General features: G+C 38.2%; 1 protein-coding gene across 2 annotated transcripts in view; it reads right to left on the bottom strand.

Moving 5' to 3' along the window:
* The window catches only part of MANBA (mannosidase beta), an 81778-nt gene extending 56323 nt beyond the window's left edge, over positions 1 to 25455 (bottom strand). Inside the window, exons 1-5 of one of the 2 annotated variants that reach the window (XM_039848888.1) lie at positions 25204 to 25455; positions 17586 to 17680; positions 14518 to 14623; positions 13514 to 13684; positions 8016 to 8139 (exon numbers count right to left, since the gene is read on the bottom strand). In XM_039848888.1, coding sequence (XP_039704822.1) covers positions 8016 to 8139; positions 13514 to 13684; positions 14518 to 14623; positions 17586 to 17680; positions 25204 to 25380 — 673 coding nt within the window. In that variant the 5' untranslated portion in view covers positions 25381 to 25455. Of the gene's footprint in view, positions 1 to 8015; positions 8140 to 13513; positions 13685 to 14517; positions 14624 to 17585; positions 17681 to 20844; positions 20959 to 25203 lie in introns of those variants that run through there. The other variant, XM_039848889.1, reaches the window with a different exon arrangement.
* Between the last annotated feature and the right edge of the window lie 603 nt (positions 25456 to 26058).

A 26058-nucleotide genomic window follows, 5' to 3' on the forward strand; every position in this document is an offset into this window, starting at 1 on the left:
CGTCTTTTGCCTGAGTCTAAATCATGACAGCACAGATTCATAAAACTTTTGAACTAGACATATGCTGACAGATCACATAGTCTGCTTTCTGATGAGTATTTGGTTCCCTTTAGACCACAGGCTGGCAAACTATGGTTCTTGGGCCAAATTTGATCCACCTTCTGTTTTTATAAGTAAAATTTTATTGGAACACCACTGATATCAACTGACTTGAATTGCACCCCACTTAAAAAAATCATATGTTGAAGTCCTAACCCCCAATGCGATTATGCGATCGTATCTGAAAATGGGGTCTTTAGGAGGGAATTAAGTTTAATAAGGTTTTAACGGTGGAGCCCTAACGTGATAGGACTATGGGCTTATAAGAAAAGGAAGAGATCTAGCTTTCTCTCCCCGCCCATCCCCGACCCCCACCCACTGTGAGGACACGGATAGAACAGTGGTCATCTGCAAATCAGAAAGACAGCCCTCCCCACAAACTGAATCAGCCAGCATCTTAACCTTGAACTTCTCAGTTTCTACAACTGTGAGAAATCAATGTCTGTTGTTGAAGCCCCTTGGTCCATGGTATTTTGTTATGGCCACCCAAGCAAGCTAAGATAACACCTTGCTCATTTGTTTACATATTATCTTTGGTGGCCTTTGCACTCCAACGCAGAGTTGAGTAGTTGAAACAAAGGCCATGTGACCCAAAACGCCTAAAATGTTCACTATCTGACCCTTTACAGAACAAGTTTGCTGATCCCTAACCTAGAATAATTCCCCAAAACTTCATTCTAATCTTTAGTATCTATAATGACAAAAACCTCTGTATTACCAAATAGCCTTCTCTTTTTGCTAGCCTTGACTATTGTCAAGTCATTCTTTACACTGTTTTCGAATCCACTTTTCTTTAATTTCCACCTAAAGATTTTTGTTCTGCCCTCTAGGCACGTCCTACCAATGAATAACCACCAAGTTCAAGCAAGCTCCTTTGCTGCTTCCTATCACTTCCTCTGCAGTGGGGAATTAGCTGCTTGTAAGGGCCTCTGGCAGGAAGACAAATAATGCAATTCCCAAAGGTTATTGGCAAAATTCCCCAGTTTTCCTTACTTCTAGCATAAAAAATTCTAAAGTAAATTGGAACTCCTCTAGAGCTCATTCTGTTAATGTCCTTGGGTGACACTAAATGAAAGAATTAAGGCTATGGAATTAAAAACTCACTATGAAGATTCACAAGCCTACGTGTCATCACCGAATATACTATACCAACTTATTTGCCCTCTCTTCTTCTTCCTAATGGAGTTCAACCCTTCCTTCTGGAAACCATGGAGAATTTAAGTCGTTTAGGTTCACAAAGCACATTTAGAGTCTTAATCAATAATTTTCCTGGTATTGACTGGTCACATCTTTTCACTTGGTAATTTTTAAATATAGAAACCTATTTTTAGTTAAGGAGAGCTCTGTCTTATAAATTCCATTTCTAGAATATAGCTTCATATCCTGTTTCTCCTACCATTAATAAGTTACCCTTTACTAAAAAATAACTATCACTGCCAGGTCTCTGGACGTGAGTGAGTCTGTGCACTGGCCCTTTAAGATGTGTGGGTCTCCAGCAGCCCTCTGTCTCACCCAGACAGAATTCCCGCTGACTTTCAGAGAGATATTATGGGGACTCCTCTTCCCAGCACTGGTGCTCTGGGCTGGGGAGCCTGGTGTGGGGCTAGGACCCCTCCCTCCTCAGGGAAGGACCTCTGCAGCCAAGATAGCCCTTCTGATTCTTAACTGCCATATGTGGATGTGGGACCATCCATTTTGCGTCTCAGCCCCTCCTACCAGGCTTCACGTGGCTTCTTCTTTATATCCTTACTTATAGCAGTTCTGTTCAGCTAGTCTTCACGTGGTTCCCAAGCGTAGCTGTTCTATAATTTAGTTGTAATTTCGATGTAGTCCTGGGAGGAAGCGAGCATAAGGTCACCTACTCTGCCACCTTGCCCAGAAGTCTCAAAGTTTCTTAAATGATTTAAAATTCCTTCCCAGATCTCCCTCTCAATTATACCCAGTTTTGCATCCTCTCCTCACCCTGACTAAATGAATTCTGGGCTCTAACAAAACAGAAACATTTTATCCAAACAGGGTAGACAGGCAAGGCCAACCTGCTCTCTCTATACCTTGGGGCCATTCCTGGCCTGAGGACTCGTGATGTCCTAGCGGATGTCTTGCTCCCTGCAGAAGAGACTGCTGTCTAGAGTTTGTTCCACATAACCTCAACGAGGAAACTAGGTGATGGAAGACAATGTGCCTCTGGCCACCGACTCATTTTTAGGTTTTTCCAAAGCTGTGATTCAGTGAGGTGTCTTTAAAAATAAAAACAAACAAACAAACCACCATGAGTCTGACTTAAATGGAAATCTGCAGAAAGGGTAAGCAACTACACAGTCTGCATTAATGTATGCTGATTCTTCATGAAAACAATTTTCAAGACAACTCCAATTTGTGTATATATGACCAATACATTAACCTTAAAATCCTCTAAAATATGCTACTTTTACATTCCTATACAGTCTACCTCTTTATCAAGATATGGTCAAGAAAAACAAAAAAGAAAATAGCTTTATTCGGTTGTCTAAGAGAAAAAAAAGTGCAAGACATGAAAGTAGAAAAATAAGAAGATGGCTGAGTTACATTAATTCAAGTGTGTCCATAAATACCAGCAACTGCAGAATTGACTGCAATTAAGCTTCAAGTACCAATATCTTCATTTAGTCATATGCCTAGCTTCAAGAAAAAGTGGGTTCTCCCACACTTATACCCTCACTAGGTTGTAATGACCTATAATTTACAAACACAGAGAAAGACCCATGGAATGTTAGGCAACGTTAGAGGCAGAAGAAACTTGGCAATCTCCTAGTTACTTCGTAGATGAGGTTTCTGAGACTGGATCGCAGAATCTAGCTCAAAAGCTCCCAAGCCAGAGGACAAGAAAAGGGCCCAGGTTTCCTGACTTCAGTGTTCTCTATCTTCCACCTTTCTCAGAGGTGCCTACCAGAAATAAAGACACGAGCAGGCACACATTGATTGAAATTTGTATATGAACAACAAGGAAAATCCAAAGCAATGGTACTTTTTCCCTTTCAGAGTAATAAGTCCAAATATCAAATATGTTTCATGTGAAACAAAGCATTTGAGGGGACTGTAACGGTAAAATGTTATCCTCTTAATAAGAAGTTATTTGTAAAAAAGAACATGAACATCTACAAAGAGAGAATGTGCCTGACCCTCCACTAAATGCATAATTATATAGTGCCACAGTTCCTCCGTTTGTCAAAATACCATCTTTGTAACCGAAGCTACCTGATGAGAGCACAACAGTTATGTGAGCATTTCTAATAGTGGAAATATACTTCTTGAAAATTACCATCTGTAAACCTTGACAATCCCTATAAATTACACCCCAACCTAACAAAGCAAAGATGATGAATCTACTTAAAGAAACAAAATATACCCAAAGGTCACAGATAAGAATCCAGGATGGTATCTGAGGGGTTAAGAACTAGCAAGGAAATAGAAAAGCATTCAGGTCAGCCAAGGATGGCTCTGCAAATGTTGGTAGATTGCTTATGTAAGATAAAAAAGATGCTTCATCTCATTGGGGGTAAAAGCTATTCAAAGACAGCTGCCTTGATTAGCTTCGCCCCGCTGAGCTGTTCACAGCTCCTCCTCTTGCCTGCTTGCTTCTTGCATCTTTAATAGACGATGAAAAGCTGCAGTGAAAAGGTAGTCCTGCTTATTTGAAGTAACAGCGACAACAAGCTGAAATGACCAAGTCACAGGTAATTTAAATTCAAACGTAGGACATTTTCCTGTGCTCCTGCTAGAATTATAAGACAGACTTCGGCAGCTGCCTTTCAAAGAGCTAACAGCTTGCATTAGCTGAAAAAGCAGGCTCACAGTTAGTTACAACAGCTGTTTTTCCCCTTCTTTATCAAGCAGCAAGATCTCCTTGCCTACTCAGCAGGACAAAATCCTCAAAGACGAAATCCAGGCAAAACAGACACAAAGCAAAATCTCCCCACAAAAACAAAGATAAATCGGTAAATTCCAGAGGGAAAAAATATCTCTTTATGCAACAATGCAGCTAATCAGTGGAGAAATTATTCAAGCAAACTACCTACCCATAAAGTTATTTTCAGGGGTAAATACTGTCATTTTATGGGGAAAGTAATTCAATGATGAATGAAAAAGTGATTCAAAATGAATGCAAAGAAAAAAACACATGCATGCTTGCATTCAAAAATAAATGCATCAAAGAAGGTACTAAGCAAGACTGACAGAGCTTTGCTCTATTATAATATTATGTTCTCTGTAGTAAGCTGTAAGCAAAGGGAAGCACTGACCTTCAATACAAGCCTCTGCTGGGCAGGCCAGGGTTGAGATGAGAGCTAGACTCAGTCTTCTAACTCAAGATTAGGTCTTCAAGAATGGAGGAGGAGTGCTCTAGGTTGAGGCAGCAAGTCAATGTGAAGAGAGTGGGGGAAGGCAGCATCTCTGAAGTTCTAGAAGTGTCCCAGCACAACTCTATAACTAATTTTTTCTAACTGTAGTGACAAAACATTAAACAATGTAACATTTCATCAAAAATATTTATTATATATTTGGACTTAATATGTTTATGTAACCTTATGAAAAGCTCATAAAACTAGACAATCACCCCTCCCTAATAAATTGTACAGCTTAATGTGAACAACTCACATGAGATTGCAGATATCAAACACCTAGCATAGAAAAGATGATCAGTAAATGAATCTCTCTCTCTCTCTCTCTCTGTCTCTTCTCTCTCTCTCTCTTCTCTCTCTACACACACACACACACACACACACACACACACACACACACACACACTTCACCACCACCACCACCACCACCACCCAGTGCCTGCATTTTTGGCCAGATTATTTGCTTCTAACTGTCCTAATCTCTAGAACTGGGGCATCTCCCCCCTACCAGTTGTCTTCTTTCCACCACACCTTGGAAAACCAAGTCCAGCCCAGACTTTCCCCTTCCCTCCCGCAGCAGATGGGGTCAGTTTCCCACCCCCTCCCCATGGGAAAAGAACAGTAGAATCTTGCTGAGTTTCCACACTGCATAAAAAGCATCTGAGCTTCTCTTTTCAATAGCAGGGTCAGTCTTTCACTGTTTCAAATACGGAAAATATGGGTGCTCTAAAACAGCTACTGTTACTTAAAACCTGATTAGACTATTTCAGGGCTAAGGATGAACCATTCAAATCAATATGTTCTAATGTGCTTGTATAGAAAGTCATATCAATGAATTGGTACCTCTTAATATCTAGATAAATGATAAGAGCCTAAGAGATAATGGGAATGATTCTTGTTTTCCTTTGACCTCAGTATTTTTTTCAAATATAAATGTGTGTTTTTATTATCTTTAACATTAAGAATAGGTGAAAAATCATGTAGGAAGTTGAGTTTAAGGCAAAATCAAACAAATGACCACAGGATGCTGAAAAGTGCAAAAGTTTAACAACCACTATTATAAGGACTGAGAATGCAGAAAAGAAAACACACACACACACACACACACACACACACACAGTAAATTAATTCACAGGAATTTCAAGTTAATTTTTAAAAGTCTAACAGCCTTTTTCTGTCATACTATACACAAATAAATTGCAGAATTATGGCCAGTCATTTGATCTTCAGGAGTAAACTTACTAATTTTAAATTGAGAAATAAATTGAACATTTCGAAAAGCAAAAATGTTATCTCTTTCTAGTTTCAATAGGAAGAAAGCAGAAAGTGTCACAGTCAAATTAGTTTAGCCCCTCATAATGAGTTGGCTGAAATTACTAGGTAGATTAGTTTGCTTTAGATACTTTTTCCCCTTACTATGGATACAATATAAGCTCAATATTGAAATTCAGAAAAGACAGTTGAGCAGAAGAATAAAATTCAAACTATCTATAGTATTAATACACAGAGATAGCCACTGTTTGCATTAGTTTTTACCAACCTCATTTCGCACTTAAATTTTAAAAATTAATATATTTTATTTTAAATAAAAATTACATATATTTTTTTGACTATGAACTAATTTTTTTAGTAACTCTCATAATGGCTGCCTCATAGTTTGTACCAAATAAATGCATAAAGTATCCAGAATATATTAGCTTATTCTCTTTATTATTTTTCAACTTTTAAAAATTTCCACTGATTTTGATGATGAAAAAAAACTCTGAAAAAACTAAGAAAGTTCATCTCCTAATGCTTTCATAAGTTTGTGCTTTAATTTTCTTTATTACGTCAAATAACCAAATCGAAATCTACAAAATTAATCAGAAACATAAGAATTACTGCTTAATATGCACAGGGCACATCTTCTGAACAGGAAACATTTTTGTCTATGTTTAGTATAAAATATACTGCAGTCATAAAACATTAAAAATGTAGTCGATACGGGGAACTGATTATACAGATTTTAATTAAATTTTAAACATCATTTAAATTAATTTAATTCAAATAAAATTCACCCAATCACTAGCGACTAACACACTGAACTCTAATGATTCATATTCAGGAAGAAATGTTTAGCTTCATATTCAAAAATTTTAGTGTAAATAGATTAGTATTATTCAACTTTTTTCAGGTAGCAGGGTCTCTTGAACTCACTATTTTTCGCTAACCACCTAAAACACTTACTAAGCTTCAAAATTATTTAATAAATCATTTTCCGAAAAATGAGATCCCTTCTTAAATGAGACTTTATTATGTATACTTGAAAAAAATTATGGGTTAGGGATGAGGAAGAATGAACCATTATTAGATTTTAGGAGCACAACTCAGTTCAGGTTATACCTCTGAAGAACAGTGTGAAAAGCACTAAAGAGCTAAAACATCCATATTTATAGGCGCAAGTGAAATTAGATTTTTTAATGCCTTGTTAACATCTAAAAATTCCACCATGACCTCCTCAATTATCAACCGTCTCTGGTTTGCTTTTGTCTTCTGCCTTGAGAAAACACAGATTTGGTTCCACTGAATAGCAACCCAGGGTCGCTAGGCCGCTAAAGAAAAGAGAACTCTTATACTGACACCACATTCTTGATTACCGATTTCATCAAGTTAGGCCTGCCCATAATCGGACTGAGCATCGTAACCTGTCTTTGAAGATCCACCTTCACTCTGATTTCTTTATCTTTTCAAATCCTCACTGTACTTTGATTTTCTGTTTGGGTTGGTAATCACTTCTATCTCCCTTCCCCACCCAATCAACATACAGGAATGAGAATGCATACTGTATTTATTTTCAATGCCAAACAAACACAGTGTTGAGCAAAGAACTCGACAAATATTTGACCAACTTTTAACTGAGCCATTGACATCTGTGAGATTTCTGAGCTTTCATTCAATCAATGCTCCTTTCTTGTGAATAGTTCCTTCAACTGAAAAAGTAGTATTCTTTACTTTAACAAAACTTTCTTTATTATGCCTTGTTTGCCTTCCAGTTTATTTGTAACTCTTAAAAAGGCTGGTATATCATGGCCTTCAGAGGCAACAATGTGCAGTGATAGAAAGTAAGCCCGATAATTTGAGCAAATCAAGAACTCAGCACACTGGAGTTCTGAAAGTGACTAGAGGCAACAAAAAGCAGTACAAACCAGTAGACCCAGTTCTCCCTGAAAGAATACTTAGCTTACGAAAACTTAGAGCTTCTTGTTTTCTTTCTTTCTTTCCTTCTTTCTTGTCTTTCTTTCTTCCTTCTTCCCTTTCTTTCTTTCTTTTTCAAAATATGTTATAAGGTATCTATCCACCTACTTACCTGCTTTATCTTGTAAACTTTCATGACAAATCGCAATTTGTACATATTTTTTGCCTTTTTAAATTTAATGTGCCACAAATTTTTAAAAATAAGTCTCGGAAAAGCAAATCTACATATTCAAATAATAAACTCAATTTTTATGACACAGAAGAGACTTAAAACAGTAAAATAAGAAATCAAATCTCTGAGCTTACCATATATAGGGGAAAACGTGAAGTCATTCAGATGGCAAATATTATAGGCTTCAAGTCTAACATCTTTCCAGATGCCCTGGGTAGGAAAGGAAGGCCCCCAGTCCCAACTAAAGGAAGATTGCTCCTGTAATTTCAAGGGGGGAAAAAAGTAGATTCTGATTACCATGAAATTTAAACATTATAAAAAACCTTTTATTTTAAAAATATTATAAAAGTGTATATTACTTTGCTAGGACTACCATAACAAAATATCACTAATTTGGTAGCTTAAATAACAGACGTTTATTTTCTCACAGTTCTGGAGGCTGAGAAGTCCAAGATCATAGAGTTGTCAGGGATGGTTTCCTCAGAAGCCTCTTTCCTGGGCTTGCAGTTGGTGCCTTCTCACTGTGCCCTCACAGACTTTTTTCTGTGCACACACACGCACATCCCTGCGTGTCTCTGCTTTCCAAATTTCCTCTTCTTCTGAGGTCATCATATTGGATTAGGACCCTTCCCAACGGTCTCATTCAACTTAGTTACCTCTTTACAGACCTTATCTCCATATAGAGTTATATTTTGAGCCACTGATGATTGGGACTCTAACATACAAATTGGAAGGGGTAGGAAAGGACACCGACTAAAGCCCATAATCGTGTGTGTGTGTGTGTGTGTGTGCCCCATATACAGCATCTAAAATGACCCAGAGTGACCCACTCCCGCTATTCATGGCCTTGTGGAAACTCCTCCCCTTGAGTATGGATTAGACCTAGTGAACCACTGCTAACCAGCAGAATGCAACAGAGGTGATAACTTCCAAAATTGTTATAAAAGACTGCACTTTCTTTTTTGGGTGCTCTTTCCTACTCTATCTTGGCCAAGGGGGAAACGAGCTGCCATGTTGTGAGGCAGCTTTGTAGAGAGGCTCATAAAAGTGACCTTGGAAGCCAATCTGAAGCCTGCCAACAACCACATGAGGGAGCTTAAGCACAAACACTTCAGGCCTGGTCAGCCTTGAGATGCCTACAGCCTTGGTCCACAGCTCACCGGTAACCACATGAGTGACCTCGGGCCAGAGGTACTCAGCTAGGCCACACATTCCTGATTGATAGAAACTGTGACGATAAATGTTGTTTTAAGCTGATAAGTGACATAATTTGTTGCATAGCAATAGATAACTAATATATCAATTTATGCAACATAAACTTGGCAGAAATGTTCTAGGAACACAAAATTTAATGATGTACATTTATTCTTGAAAAACATATTACAGTGAAGCAACACAGTAGTTACTTTTAGACTTTCCCAAAATATCCCTTAACCTACATTGTATTTAAATGTAATAACTATAAAGAATGAAGAAATACCTTGGAAGATAAAGACATTTATAAATAGGTTTAAGAAACCCTAGCTATAATTGCCAAGCCAATTTCCTCAATTATGAATTCAGAAGTCCTTGTCTCTGAATTTACTGCCCAAGAACAATCAGTTCAGGTGGCCAGGGCAGACATCTTATCTAGTCTTATTCAGCCTGGCTACCTGTTTCCCCCTTCAGACACATTTCAATTTTCATATTAATTTACAATGGTTCAAATTCAAAAGCAGGAGATGGTTCCCTTCAAATAAATCCCTTTCAAGTAGAATTTTTCTAATTTTTACTTCTTAAAAGAAAAAACTGTTTTCAAAACACTATGAGACTATGAGTTCAGCTTTTAATAAGGAATAAGCACCAGAGGAAGTATTAAAATCTTTCTGAATGGAGCATTTGTAGAATAGAGCCTAAGGATTTGGCCAAATTGCTCTCATTTAAGTATTATTTATCTAACACAGGGATAAATTTGTTTCCATTACAGAGAAAAACAAAGAATTAAAACCAATTCACCATGTATCAGATTCTAATGTTTGGAATGAAGACCATCTTGGGATATTTATTGGAGAGTTTGTAAGTCCTGATATATAATTCTTTTACTAGGGATAGGGAGAAGGAAGTGGGCAAAAATATTCAACATCTTCTAAGGCAGATTATTTTCCCCACCAAGGCTACAAATCACTTTTCTTCATACAACCTCGCCAAATAAAAGTTTTCACTTATTCGAAAAATATTTGTGAATATTTCTATGTGTCAGGCTGGGAGTACATCAATATACAAAACAGACACAGTTCCTCTTCTTAGAGTGTTTACAGGGTACAGCAAGAAATTCAGGCACTGAATAAATAATCACAAACACAAAGGAAACAGGGAACAAATAACGGAGGGAGAAGGTGTCAAGACAAGATTCCCTGAATAATAGTGACATTTATATGGGAACTTGAAGGGTGAGTCCCACTCGTCCAATGTGTTTAGAGGAGAGGGAAGTAAAGCATCCCTTTCAGAAGGAACAGCATGTACTACGGCCTCAAAGTGCAAGGGTGTGATACATTCCAGGAAATGAAGAGAGAACAACTGAAGAGGTGGGGTAAGACTGGAGAAGTGGTCATGGGCAGACGGAGCTTAGAATTCTGTCCTTTAACCTGCAGCCTGAACTGTTGAAGAGTTTTTAAAAAGAGAGTGCTGTGATGAATAGTCTGAAAAGAACACTCTGGCCGCTCTGTGGAAGATTAACTGGAGGAAAGCAAATGAGGAACACCGGGTAGGCAACAAGAGCAATATTTCCTGCAAGAAACGATGACAGACTGAATTCAAGCATGGTAGTAGAGATGGTAGAGCACTACTGAACAGGTAATATCCACATCTTCAAAAGGACTTAATAATGGATTGGAGGAGGGAAAATGAGAGAAGTATCAAAAATAACTCAGGTTTCTGGCTTGAGCAACTGTCGTGGATGGTACTCCATCCAGCAAGTCAGGGCACCTTGGGAGACAGGTTGGACCCCAAGCGCATTGTTGGACATACTGAGCTTTAGGTCCACATGAATCAGCCAAGTGAAGCTGCCGAAGTGGCAATCTAATAGGACATCTGGGGTTGAAGAGAGGTTTGGCCTAACAAAACAACATTAGGAGTCACTGGAAATTCAAATGGTTATTGAAGAAATAAAAATGAATGAGATAGAATAGAAAGGGGGTAAAAATGAAAGGAGAAAAAGTATCTAGAACAAAGAGAGGGTTGAATAATAAGACTTTTAAGAGGAGGAGGTTAATCTGGATAAAGAGACTTAGAAAACATGGCAGAGATATCAGTGAAAAGCAAGAAGGATGGTATGGAATATCGCGAAAAGGGCAGCTGAGGTGATAGGTCCCATCACCCAAGCTGGACAGACAGGGAAGCAGAGACAAGGGGGGACTCGTGTTGACATGGAGAAAGCAGAGGAGTCAAAGAATAGATGGAGAGTCACATTTCCTCGTTACACCTACTCCCATCTCTAGCCCACTAACTCACACAAGCGAGGCTAAGGCCTTTTGTCAGTTACATAGAAGTCGTAATTACAGAAATAAGTCTCCAAAATTAATAATATCACCTCCCTACATTTTGAATAGCTGTATAGCACTTTATGGTATGGAAAGTGCATTTACACTGATATTTCACTGTATCCCCATATCAAAATCAGAAAGCAAAGGAAGAGATTATTGGCTCCATATACAAATGATGAACTTGCCTATGATTCCTCTGAGTTTGTAAAACCAGAATTCAGATCCAAGATTTCTGACTTGATCTCAAATTCAGGCCTCTTCTCACTGGATCAGGTCAATCGAGCCAGAAACCAAGACACAGCTTATTTGCTGGCAAGTTTGCCCCACAGTTAGTGTTCTACACAGTGTGAGAACAGAAACTTGAGCCTGATTCCTGATTTGAGTGATAAAAGACTTCATTCCATTTAGATAACCTGAAAGTATGTTTTAAATGCCACAAACTGAATAGGAGGTAGAAGAAAAATATTACATGGGTATATGTATAACATATCTATACTTTTACTGATGACCTGAAAAGTATACTTTCAGATTAGGACCAGAAAGTCCTCATTGTGATAGAAAGTTAACGAGGAAGAGGAGAGGGAGAAAGTGCAACTTCTAGTATTAAAACCACTGTGCCATTTGAAGCTGAAGACAAAAAACGAAAGCGGAAGTTTAACAGAGCTGTAAGTACACCAGTGTTCCATGGAATGCCTGACTGTTCTGTTATACACTGTTCATTTACGGCCACATGAACACATGGTTATTCAGACATGATTTAATCTGGGTATGTTGTGTCAAACAAATGGAGGTATAATTTTGACCTTAACACTTATCTTAAGGAAACATAATTTAATGGTAAATCCATCCAACCGAAAGAGAGATGCTTAACTTAAATAATCAAAATTTTTCAACGGAGGCTGTAGCTAACAAGCGTTGAAAAAATACACTTAGTATCTTCACAATGAAACCAATGATTATATTTATTGTTAAATGCTAATTCCTCAAAAATTTTGGAATAGAATTATATGTAATCCAGCAATCCCACTTCCGGGTATATATCCAAAAATAATTGAAAGCAGAGTCTCAAAGGATATTTATACATCCATACATAGCAACATCATTCAAAATTGCCAAAAAGTAGAAGCAACCCAAATGTGCATTGACAGTTGAGTGCATAAATAAAATGTGGTATCTGCATGCAACAGAATATTATTCAGCCTTAAAAAAGGAAAGAAATTCTGACATATGCTACAGTATGGATGAACCTTGGGAACATTATGCCATTTGAGATAAGCCAGTCACAGTAAGACAAATACTGTATGATTCCATTTATATGAGGAGTCACACTCATAGAAACAGAAAAAATGGTGGTTGTCAGCAGCTGAGAGAAAGGGGGAAACGGGAAGTTATTTTTTGATGGGTACAGAGTTTCAGTTTTGCAAGATGAAAAGTTCTGGAGATTGGTTTCACAACAGTGTGAATATACTTAATACTACTGAACTGTACACTTAAAATGGAAAATTTTGTGTTATGTGTATTTTAACACATTTTAATTTTTTAAATAAAAAATAAAATTAAAAACTAAATATCATATAGCATATTAATTCAATCTTGAATTAAAATAAATCCAAGTCATCTAGACTGAGATCAGATTCAAAGAAAAATATCGTCTTGCGGATTTTATTATCTTTTTTCAGATTTTTTAGAACCTGCCAGTAAAATAGAAGAACATGTCAGCAGATAAATTAATATTTGAAGAAGGCTTCCTAATAACAAGAATCACTAATAAATATGAACCTACTGTCTGGTGAAAAGTTTGATAAACTTAAATGTTAAAAAATAATTTTTAAAGTTACACTACCAGTCACCTATTTATCTTCTTTATCTGATGTTACCTAAGTTCTGAAGCATACTTCAGGAAAAAAAAAAAACCTAGAAAGACAAAAATTTTCCACCAAAATTCATATAATCTTTTGTTTCTTATTTTTTAAAATTTTCGAATCCCAGTAAGGGGGCCGGAAAGAGATGCCCAACTTCTGAAATACCACTGGAGTCTTCAAACAAGCACTGCACATGCCAGCACATCCCACCTTCAAGGTTAAAGCCCTGTCCAATTGTGAAACCATTACCTTTCGAATAAAGTTGACATGGCATTCTCCCTTCTGCACACTTGGAGGGCAGTCTGGGGGCACCGGGTAGCTACTGTGAGCTCTGCTCTGCTGGGCCGCATACAACACTGGCGACTGGAAATGCAGCTCAATAACGTTTACAGCTTGGACCACACTGGTGATATCGAAGCTCTAAATTAAAGGGAAAGAATAGATGTGAAAGTAGCCTCATGCGTAAAATTTTAGATGTAGGCAGATATAAGATGGAAGAGATGCATAAAATAATTGAAATCTTTAGGTTTAGCCTTTTTTTGCAAAAAGCACTTTTCTGAAATGTATAACTAAGTTGCCAACTTTTAGTTATAACTGAGTACATTCTCCTACCCAAAGATTTCTAGGTTTCTCCTTCTGTTTTTATTGACAGATAGATGATGGTCCTAGGCAGAGTGAGCAGAAAATATACTTAACCCTGGAATGTCTGCTCTGGCTGTTTATAAACACAGGCCCTTGAACACTGCCAAGGATTTCCTCGACACTTCATGACAACCTGACTCTTTGGTATGAATAGCATGTCTTTCTAAGTCATAAGTTATTTTTGTTTCGAAAAGTCTACCCTTGAAAGAGAAGAAAGATCAGGATACGATCTCTTAATGTAATTATTCCAGAAAGGAAGGAACATTTTCTTTTTAAATGGTGTGTCAATTGTCATTTCTCATGAAACTCTGGATCACCAAATAACACAGAAGGGAACAGCATTTGTTGAATACTTCCCACGTGTCAATAACTGTGCCAATCATCTTATACAATTAGCTCATTAAATCCTCACAATAACTTTATAGGGTTTGTAATAGTTTGATCATTCTACAAATGTAGCGACTGAGAAATAAAGTAACTTATCCAATGCTTCAAAGAGCATGTACCTGTCTGCATGAACAAATATGCACTTACCTTTCTCTACTCACAATAATAATTAACATAAACACATATAATAGTTTTTTTTTAACTTGATGTCATTATGTACTTACATATCTTTTGAACATGTTGTTTGTATTCCCAATGGAAACATTATTGAGCAGGACTTCTGTAACGGTATCAACACCCTCAAAAATCAAATTTACTTTTTGCCATTTGCTAAAAAAGGAAAAAAATTTTAAAGCAAGATGTATAAACATTAACTTAGCTAAGTCTTTTTTTATTAGTTAAGAACTAAAGGAGTAAATACTTCACAGAAAATATATAGCCTTAAAGAGCGCTTTCCAATTAAATTTTCAGAAGCATTTGTTTAATACATTTTTATATCGAGTGATCTGGCTTATCTTTCTTTCTTCATAATATTTCATCACCATAAAATCATGAGCACAACTTATAATTTCCACATTCACTGACTTTTTCTCTAGAACTTCACAAAGTTCTCATGAGAATCAAGTTAAATAATAGACACAAAATGTTTCACCCACTATTAAATGTACTGACAATATCTAAGAGAACACATTAACCAGCTAATAAGTACCTATCAGTGAATATTATGTGCCCAGCACTCTGCTAAGCCTCACAGGAAACTTAAACAGTTTCTACAATGAAGGAGTCTGCCACCTGGCTGGCATTCAAGCCTAAATAAAACACAAGAAACAAAGAGAAAACTTTCAATCTCTTCTACTTTGTAGTACAGTCTTGTTGGACAGACTACAGCTGCTATCAGAGTGTATGTCATGGGAAAGACTTCAAGAAGGAAACAAACTTAAAGAAGAACAGAATAAATAAAATGTGATATATCCACATGATAAAACATTATTTAGTAATTAAAAGAAATGAAGTATAGCAGGTCCTCAAATAACATTTCGGTCAATGTCATTTCATTATAACATTGAGGCAAAAAAAAAAAAAGAATCAATCTCCAGTGGAGGCCACTCTCTGTGTGGAGTTCGCATGTCCTCGCCATGTCCACGTGGGGTTTCTTCCGGGACTCATTTCTTCCCACATTCCAAAGATGCGTGCATGTGGTGAACTGCTGTGTCTACATTGTCCCAGTCTGAGTGAGTATGAGTGTGGGTGCAATCGTGCAATGGAAGGGTGTCCTGTCCAGGGCGGGTCCTGCCTTGTGCCCTGCACTGTCTGGAGAGGGTCCAGCCATCCATGACCCTGAACGGGAATATCGGGTTGGAAAATAATTATCTTACTTATTTTTATTCATCTTTCTTAAGTGTATGTCTAGCCTACATTTATTCCAATGTTTAATATTAGAAGTCTTTGAGTGGTGTTTAAATAGAAGTCTGGTGATGTTTTGGGGACCAGAAATATGCCTTAGGAACTTCACTCTTGTTTATATCAATTTGCCTATGGCAAAATTGGTTTCCTTATACTTTGTTTCACTTCCAAAAACCTATCAACAATGCTAAGTGAAGACTGACTGTACTTGGAAATATATTACAACATGTATGAATCTGAAAGCATTCTTATGCTAAGTGAAAGAAGCCAGTCATGAAGAATTGCATGTTGTATGATTCCATTTATAAAAGACTTCCAGAAGAGACAGATCCATAGAGAGAATAAAAAAATCAGTGGTTGCCTAGGGATGGAGAATGGGGAATGGCTCCTAATGGATAAGACTTTTTTTTTGCAGGGTGAGGAAATGTTCTAAAATTGGTTATAGTGATGGTTTCTAGAATATACTAGAAACCACTGAATTGTACACGTTAAATGGGTGAGTTGTATGGTATGTGGATTATATCTCAATAAAGTTGTTATTTTCTTTTAAATGAGTAGAAATGCCTAGGCAGAGGGTAGACCCCAAGAGGAAGAGCAAAACCAAAACATGGAAGTGCTAACAGCATCAATAACATTAAGGTAGCAGGTTTGACTGAGCTAAGGGGAGAAAACTAGACAAGTCAGGAAGGCAGGAAGGGATGCAGGAATGGCAACATTAAAGCAGTATTTTCACAGGCAAGCAGAGAAGATTAAACTTGATTTGCCAATCAAAAGGAAGACGCTGTTGTTACTGAGCAGGAACATCATGGTAAAATCAATATTTGGGGAAGATGGGTCTAATATTTCTACATATGAAAGACTGGAGAATAAAAAGACAAAGCAAAAAATTTAGTTAGGCAGCTCTGGCCTAATCCCAGGCACTCACTAATAAGCTGTAGGCAAAGGTGGAAACTTGGGAATGAAGAAAAAGGTGCTGGATCAAGAGAAATGATAGACAAAAATTAACAAGACTCAGAAACAGACTGAATACAGGGAGATGAAGAAAAAATATGATAGCCAAAAATACATTAGGCACAGAAGATTGAAAAATGGTATTAAGAGAAACAATGAGGCAGTTAGAATGTAAAGTAAGCTTTAAGTTGGAAAGTCAATTGGTTAAATTTTGGATATGTTGAGTTCAAGGTGAAAAGAGACCCCTAATAGAGGTATGTTAAGTAGTATCTGGAAATAAGAGCCTGTAACTCTGTGACATTGAACACCATATTCTGGCTCTATTTCTCTGTTAAAGGGCTAGTAAATAATTAGCCAAAAAAAAAGTCCTATAAAAAGAACAGAAGGAGTTATTATTTTTATGTAGCAATAATGGTGGTAGATATAATTAGGTTACATTATGCTACATAGAACATTACTGAAAACTATACCATGCTTTTCCTCATGGCCCCATGACATAACATTAAGGCTAATGCCATAGTCTCAATGGCTGGTTAACACTACACTGAACAAACAATGTATCTCTGATCCTACTTGACACCATTATAAATATATATTCTCTACTGATCACTGGTAACAGGGAGATGGAAATGCAGATAAGAGAACTGACTAGGTCTAGATGACTCCATTATAACCACTGGAAAAATGACTAGGACTTAATTTCATGACTGATGATCAGTGGCACCATCCTCATAATACAAATCAAAACATGAATCATATACTTACTTTTATAGTACAAAGCTTTAATCGGACAACTCTCTGATATGCAATTTAAAAAAGAAAACAAGAGACGACTGTAGAGATAGAAAAGGAAGAGAAGTTCAAATAACAATAATAGATAGATAGATAGATAGATAGATAGATAGATAGATAGATAGAGATATGTATACATACATACCTAACGTCAAAGGGGACTTTAAATTCCTTGCTATATGTCCAATTATCCAAGGAGATCCATCTGTAGTTAAGATCATTAAATCTGTAGTAAGGATCCTGTTGATAAAAATTATAATAGATGCTTAAATATGCAAAAGTAAATGAATTAAATAAACATGAAATAAATTATTAACAATAGCTATTTATCAACTAAAAATGAATGAATTCTTGGCCTAAGAGTACAAGCATTTCATATGCCAACACATCCCGTCCTCAAGGCTAAAGCTCCAACAATTTAAGAGACCATTATCTTTCAGAGAAAGTTGACGTGACATTTACATACTAAAAATACTAAAATAGGTTTCGAAAAATTCCAACAAAATACCTGAAATGAAAGAGCTCTGAGATAAATAATATAGTTTCATTATCAAAGAACATGTGCAGAAATTAAGATTGGCTTCCCTTGGTAAATCAAACTCAGAACCTCCAAGGTATTGGCAGAGGATGAAAGACAGAACTAGGGTGTAGCCATCGCCCCAGTTCTCATTGCCCTGTCATTCTCGCTTTGCTTATTGCTGCTACTATCTCATCGAACCTCCAGGGAAAATGCTTCTTCTCTACTGCCCAAAAGTCAGCAAAACTTCCATTCTTTGGATTCACTTAGCATTTCCAAAGTTATTTTTCACTCAGCTTTACTAAGTGAGCACAAAAAGGCTCTCTGCAGAGAATACACAGGCAGCATAGATACTATCAAACTTAAAAACTTCAGGTTTCCTGTATTATCCTAGACCAGGTCAACAAACTACAACCCACAAACCAAATGCAGCTCACTGCCTGTTTTTGTGTGGCCAGCAAGCTAAAAATAGACATGTGTCAATAAATAAAGTTTTACTGGAGCACAGCCATGCTCACTCCTTTACAAATATATGGCAGCTTTCATGCTTCAATAGCAGAGTTGAGTAGACACGACAGAAACCACATGACTCATTAAGCCTAAAATAGTGTCTAGCCCTTTACTGAAAATGGTTGCCAGCCTCTGCCCCAAATGACTAGCCTTCTGGGTGTTCACAGATGTTGGTCCATCTGAGTGTCCAGCCCCAAGTTCTCCTTTACATAATCCTTAGGTCTTTTTCTCCTACTCATTTTCCACCCTTTACCTTCCAGATAAGGGCTCCCAGACAGGAAGCAGAACAGAAAGTGGTAAACGGAGCTTTTCAGTTCAACTTCTGCGAACATCATCACAGCTATACAAATAGTGCAGATATGGAGAGCTTCTCCTCACAACTGGGACAGGGCCAAGAGGGATTTCTCTAGGGACTACAACTCCAAATGGAGAAGGAAAAGCCAACTTTGTGTAATTTCCACAACCAAGTTAGGTTGGCATCTGCCCAGAGCACAAATCTGTAAGAGACATTACATCACTGCGTGTGTATGGAGATGGAAAGAAAGGTATGGGCCAGAAACTGCTTCTGACTAGAAGATATATTTTGATAAGCTACTAGGAGAGGGACTGGTTTGTGGGATTTAATAAAAACTGATAATTCCCAAACTGACTTTTAAGATCTGGTTAACTGTGAGGTTTTGTTCTGCTAAACAGGGGTGTGCAAGTCCCAACCAACCTGCTTTCTTTTCTGTTCTTCCCCCACCCGCGTGCCAAGCAGGATTCAGCCTCTCCAATGAATAAACATGGAATAAATATTTAATGACACAAGTTTGAGGAGGCACCTAATTATTAGCCTACCCATGTGTCTCCACCCAGCCCTATTTATAACTCTACACTGTGGACTCTGTCCAGTACAGATAAAAATATAATGAGAAGGAAGGCCTGAAGGTTAATGCAATTGCAACATGTCCACTTACTAAGCCTTGGGGCTGCTGATGATCTAGCTTGTGGGGCATGAATCCCCTACCTGTCTCCTAGCTCCTTGAAGGAAGCTACATGTTGAGTTCAAGAGGGCAAACTTCTCAGATATATTTTTTCTACACAAACAGAATTTAGAGGTTAAATTTTTTTCTTACTCTAAAGAAGCCAACCTGAAAAGACTACATACTGTTTGATTGCAACTACATGATGTTCTGGAAAAGGCAAAACTATGGAGACAGTAAAAGGATCAGCGTTTGCCAGGGATTAAGGGGGAGAGAGGGATGAACAGGCAGAGAACAGAGGATTTTTAGGGCAGTGAAACTACTCTGAATAATACTATAAAGGTGGACATATATTATACATTTGTCAAAACCCACAGAATGTACACCAAGAATGAACGCGAATGTAAACTATGGACTTTGGGTGATAATATGTCAGTGTAAATTCATCAGTGGTAACAAATGTACCTCTGGTGAGGGGTGTTGATAATGGGGAGGCTGTGCATGTGTGGGAGTACATAGGAACTGTCTGTATTTTCCATTCAATTTTGCTATGAACCTAAAATTGCTCCAAAAACCAAAGCCTTTAAAAAAATTCTCTAAGGGAAAATACCTTACTCTGTCTAAAATAATAGTTTCAAAGTCTTAGATTACATTTAAAATAACTATTCCAAATACTAAATCACCAACTTAATTGGGTTCCAAATTGGTCTGCCCCCACCCCTTGGCTCATATTAAAATTCTGAGTCCTATTTAAAGCTAACAGCAGTTCAGCATTACATCTGATGACTAAGGACCATGCTAAGTCACTGAGTTGTGAAGCAAACCCATGAACCCTAAAAACAAAAACGGTATAATTTGTTGACTGTTTACTATATATCAGCTTCCAAAATAGGCTTTCACACACCTATTTTCATAACAAACGTGTAGTAAATACCATTTTACAGAGGAAGAAACTAAAACTCCAAAAGGTGGAATGACTTTCCTGAGGTCCCACGACTAAGGAGAAGTACATCCAGGAACGAAACCAACTCAGTCTAACACCAAGGTCTGCATTCTTTCACCTATACTCTAGTACAGATGAAAAATGTGTATCTCACACCAAGTATACTTACACTTTTACACCAGATAATCACTGCAACAGTAACGACAGCTGAGACTTACGGCCTGGGACCCTATGGGACAGATATTATCATCATTCCTCTTACTCACAAGGAGTCCAATGGCTATTAAGTGCTGGAGCACTGATTCAGACCCAGGAAATCTGGCTCCAAAATCCATATGCTTCATTATTACCTAACATTCCCATCAACATACAAATGTTGTCAATAATTACATCAGTGCTACCTACCAAGTGGGAACCAGGAGATAAACATGCTATGTGGGGCCTGGGCTAGTTATTTATAATTGATATTTACCTTACTTGCTGTACATCAACAAACTGTGTGTCATTAGACTGTGTAAATGACAGTAATAGTCTCATTTTCTCTGGAAGCTTCTCAACTTCTTCTATTATGTCTGCTTATAGACACATAGACTCCTTGTTTGTATATACTTAGAAAAATCTGGGAAAATATACATGAAAAATTTACAGTGATTACCTCTGCTTAATAGTATGATTTTTATGGTTTTTTTTCTCTTCTTTTTATTTTATATTTTTCTGCATCAATTTTTGTACAATAAACATTAAACATTTATAATTATTTTAAAGAATTTAAAAAGAGGGAATAAGAAAATTATGTCATTATATGTGAATATTGTGCATGATAAAAGTAATGTTTTATATTAGTGGACAAAACTGAAATTGTTCAAATCATGGGATATAAAAAAAGTGACTAATCATTTGAAAAAACTCTAATAGATCAAAACTTTAAACATAAAAAAAGAACTATAAAGATATTAAAGGGAGGAAATATATGTAAATATTTACTTAATTGGTAGAGAGGGAATTACTTTCAAATCATAATACCAAAACAGAAATAATCATAAAAGAAAAAAAACAAGATTTCAAAATCTGTAAAACTTTAAAACATCAATATGACAATATAATTATTAAAAAATGGGAAAATTTTGAAAATATATAACAATCTACATTTTTAAAGACAAATAACCAATAGAAAAACAAATGAAACACTTGAAAAAGTAACCCCAAATCGCCAATAAACATATAAAAATCATATAAAAGGTGTTTAATCTCACTAGAAAGTAAATTATTTTTGTTTTAAAATAATACTCAAATCTGCACCTAAAATAAGCACTCATAAAATGATGATAGGAGTGTAAAACTGGTACAACTTTTATGGAGAACAATGTAGAAATACATATTAAAAGACTAAAAAGTACATACCCTTTGATTCAGAAATTCCACTTCTAAAAATCTGTCTAAGAAAATAACGATGTACACTAAAATTTAGCACAAAGTACCTTCATCAAAGAATAGAAAAAAAGATAGAGTCAGATAACTATCCAACAATAAGCGATTGATTATAAATGATGACAAATGTACACAACGGAATAAGAGCCATTAAGCATGGCTTGTAGAAATATGCTTATTGCACTTCACAAAATATTTAGTAATAAAAGGTTGTCAAACTGTATATTTAAATACTTATCATAAATGTGTGTACCTAGAAAAATTCCAAATCGATATAGCATATTTTTAAATTTTAATAGTTGTAGTTATCTCTGGAAGGTTTCCAAGTTTCTTCTTACTTATCTATATTTTCTAATTTTGGCATACTGAGAATATCTTTTATTTAAGAAGGCTTTCAAACTTAAACCACTGAGGAACTTACACTAAGCACAAGAAAGGTGAGGACATTTCTAACAAGAGTTCCCTTATCTAAGCGTCCATCACATTACAAGGTTATTAAAATTATGTTTTCTGTCTCACTACAAAATAGGGACTGGGTCTTATTCATATTTCTTTCTTATTTCCAATGCTTATTTTAGTGTATGGCGTAATAGTAGGCTGAATGAATGAATGATAACCTTTAGGAGAGAGCCCAAAAGGCTCTCCAAGACATCTAAGATTTAGATTGTGTATAGGAAACACAGTCACCTGTAAAACACCAAAGGCTGACCACAGATCCTCTCATTAAATATAAATTCCACTTAACCAACTGCTGAAACCGAAAAATCCTTAAGTTTTCCTTGACTCCTCTTTCACACCTCACATCCAATCCATCAACCAATCCAAACTGGGGTGGGGGGGGCGGTGGTTACAACAGGTTTTAAAACCTGTTGGTTTTACATTTAAAATGTGTCCTCACAACCACTCCCATCATTTTTCACTGCTACCACCTTGGTCCAAGCCAGAAATCATCTTTTGCCCATACAACTGTAATAGTCCCCTACCTGGTCTCTCTCCATGCTTCCATTCTGATGCATCGTAGTCTTAACACAACAGCCTTCTAAAAAGCAAATCTAATCATGCAACTCCAAGTTCAAAATCCCCAATGGATTCCCATCACCTGTAGAATAAAATCCAACGTGTGTTCCACTGCTTGACCTGCCCTCCATGCCTCCTTTGAACTCATCCCCCTCCCCACTGCCCTCTGGCCACACTAGTCTGCTTACAAATATGTCCCTACCCCAAGGCTTCTCCCATCTTTTTTTTACTCTTTGCTGGGAATGCACTTCTTAAAACACATCAAAAAGATCTCTGCTTAAAAGTCACTTTTTCAAAATGGCTATCTTTAACCCCCCCTCCTTTTTTTTTAAATAGCAATCCTTCCCAACCAGCCTTAATTCTTTTCTTTTTAATCTGTTTTATTTTTCTTCGGCGCACCACCTGTCATTATATTATCTACTAATTCGTTGATGGTCTATCTTGTCCAGTAAAGTATCTACTGGGCAAAGACTTCGTTTTCTTCACCACTAGATTTCAAGCACTTAGAACAGTGCCTGCCACATGAGAGGTATTGAATAAATACTTATGAGAAAATTAGGTGAATGAATAAATAAATAAATGACTTTAGCTGCATATGCTTCAAGTTCTCATGTAAATACAGTGTTTGGGCCAGGGTCTGCTCTAAACTATGGAATATGTCCTGAGGTCAACACCAAAAGGAATGTTGTAACAAAGCAGATGTTATAACAACATCACATTATTCAGTAACGATACTGATATTGACAATTATTTTCAAGAGGACTGGAGAACCCCAATCCCCAAAAAGCCTCTCCCATCTCTCATCCCAGTACCATTTAAGACCCATATCCACGTTAAACTTAAAGTTTTTCTAAGAATTTATTAACAAATTTAACAGACACCGTAAATTATTCCCATGAGGAAAAGTCAGTCATTTCATATTATGAACAACCTCATTCTCATTAACTAGTAACCAAACACTGTTTCCTGATATGTGGCCCTGTAACACAGAACAATCCGATTTGTTAAGTCACTAATGATTGCTCATCGGCTTAACTCTATCAGTGAAATGAGACAAGGACAGATCCTGCAAAATGAATACAGGCATTCTCAAGGCATATGTAAGTGATGCCTCAGGGCATCAAAGTCTATATCGTATGTAGTCTGTTAACTAAAAATAATTAAAGTACTTAAGTTTCAGAACTATTTAAAAAATAAACTGGATTGTAGTCACTGTCAATTCTACTCCCTTCCTGACATACATTCTTGAAAAAAAGGTAATGCCTACCAGACCAAAAATTTTACATAACCCTAGCTGATCATCCTGTCATTTAAGTAAACTTACAATGATGCTCTGGACAGTAAACCACAGTGATTCAAAAACACATGGTTTTTCAAAATACCAGGGGAAGTGTAGCATAGTACAGAACCGAGGCTATGGAGTCAGGCCAGCATGGGTTAGAACTCCATTTCTGCCACTTAGTTGCTGTGTGATCTTGGGTAAGTTCTCTAACTTCTCTGGGCTCCATTACTCCATATCATCCGTAAAATGATAAGAAGATGTACTCTATAAAGTTCTTATGAGGATTAGGAGAATGCATGCAAACCACTTATCAAATACATCCTGTCCCAGGCAAAGAAGACCAAAGAATGGGGAAATGCAGCAGGTCGAACTACAAAAACAGTGGAAATTGTAAGTCAGTTTGCAAACCTCTGCACACAGACAGCCAAACAGGAAAACGTCTTCCACAAAGAGTTTAAACATTGGAGCATCTACTGGGAGACAAACGCGCGCGCACACACACACCCCACATGCCTCGAGAAGAGCTCCTTTCTTCATATCCCAATTAGCCTTGAAAGTTATTTAGCCTTTACAACTGCACTGACAAACCTAACCTTACACTTGCAGATCTGTCTCCCCAACCTACGTGCTGCTACATCCCAAATCTGACTCCCCGAGGCCTAACGACGAAAATGAAAACCTGAGACATTACTGAGTATAATTAACGTTTACTTAGCAAACGACTATCCCCTGCAGTCTCCAGGTAGTTGAAAACAGTAATCTCCTTCCTTAGGCTCTGTCAGTGACACCATGTCCTTTCTACCCACACGTAAATGAACTATGGCAATAAGTGAACCGCCAATAGCAAGACAGTTTGCCCTAAAACTTCCGCTTTCCAGTTACTGAGGTCCCAGCGCGTGTCCTTCCGTCTCCTTCCAGCCCGGACCCCAGCGATGCTCTCCGCCAACACTACATAAACTGCTTCGGCGGTTTCCCCCCGAGACCACAGACTGAACTGGCGGAGTCAGTGCCAAACCGAGAACTGGGGGGCTGCCAGGCCTTTCCCGGGCCCCTCACCACGAGGGGACGCGGGTGCAGGCTCGCGGGGGCTGTCGCACACGGTACCTGGATGAGGTTCCGCTGGAACAAGGCCATGTGCACGCAGCCGGGGACCTCCCCCGGCAGCTCCAGCGAGCCGTTCCCGCTGCGGATCCTCCAGACTCCCCGCAGGCTGACGCTGCGCGCCGCGGCCGTGGGGCCAGCTCCGCACAGCGCAAGCAACAGAAGCAGGCGCGGGCACATGCCGGGACGCAGGGGACTGGGTGGCGCCGGCTGCAGGATGCCGCTGAAGCCACCGTCTGCTACGAAAAACAGCCGGACCCCGCTCTCCCCGCCCCCGCCCGGCCCCCGCGCTACCAGCCCCGCCCCCGGGTCAGCTGAGCTGCGGGGACACTAGGCGCGGGGCGGGTGCATCCGCCGCCTGCTCGGCTCCGAGTTCGCGTCCCTACGCTCTGCGTCCGGCTTAGCGCTCCTTCCCTCTGCTTCAGTGTCTGAACCTGGGACGGAGCTGTGGACAGAGATCCCCGGGGGCCAAGTGGCGCAAAGCCTGAGGGAGCTCGCGAACTGACAGTAATACACCGAGACCACAGCTAGAGTGGCTCCTCGCTGCTTCAGAGAAGCGACACGCCGAGACACCCGCCACTTCCGTTCCCCCTGAATTTCCCTCGGCTCTTTCCACGCTGCAGGATCCGCCTATTGGGGGTCACTCCCTCCTCCTGCAGCTGCAAGGTGGTCTCAGAGCATGCCCCGCCCTTAAAGACTAAACAATTTACTAGAGGTACCTAATTCGTAGGGTTGTTTTGAGGGCTGAGAATACCCGTGTGCGCTTGTAGCAACAGGCCTAGCCGAGAGAAATCCCAGCATGTTAGCTAATCGTGTTAGTGAACTATGACTTTCTGTTGTATAAAGCCCCGCAGAGGA

The sequence above is a fragment of the Pteropus medius genome, unplaced genomic scaffold, assembly GCF_902729225.1.
Source record: "Pteropus medius unplaced genomic scaffold, Ma_sr-lr_union100, whole genome shotgun sequence".
In the NCBI taxonomy this organism is placed as follows: Eukaryota; Metazoa; Chordata; class Mammalia; order Chiroptera; family Pteropodidae; genus Pteropus; species Pteropus medius.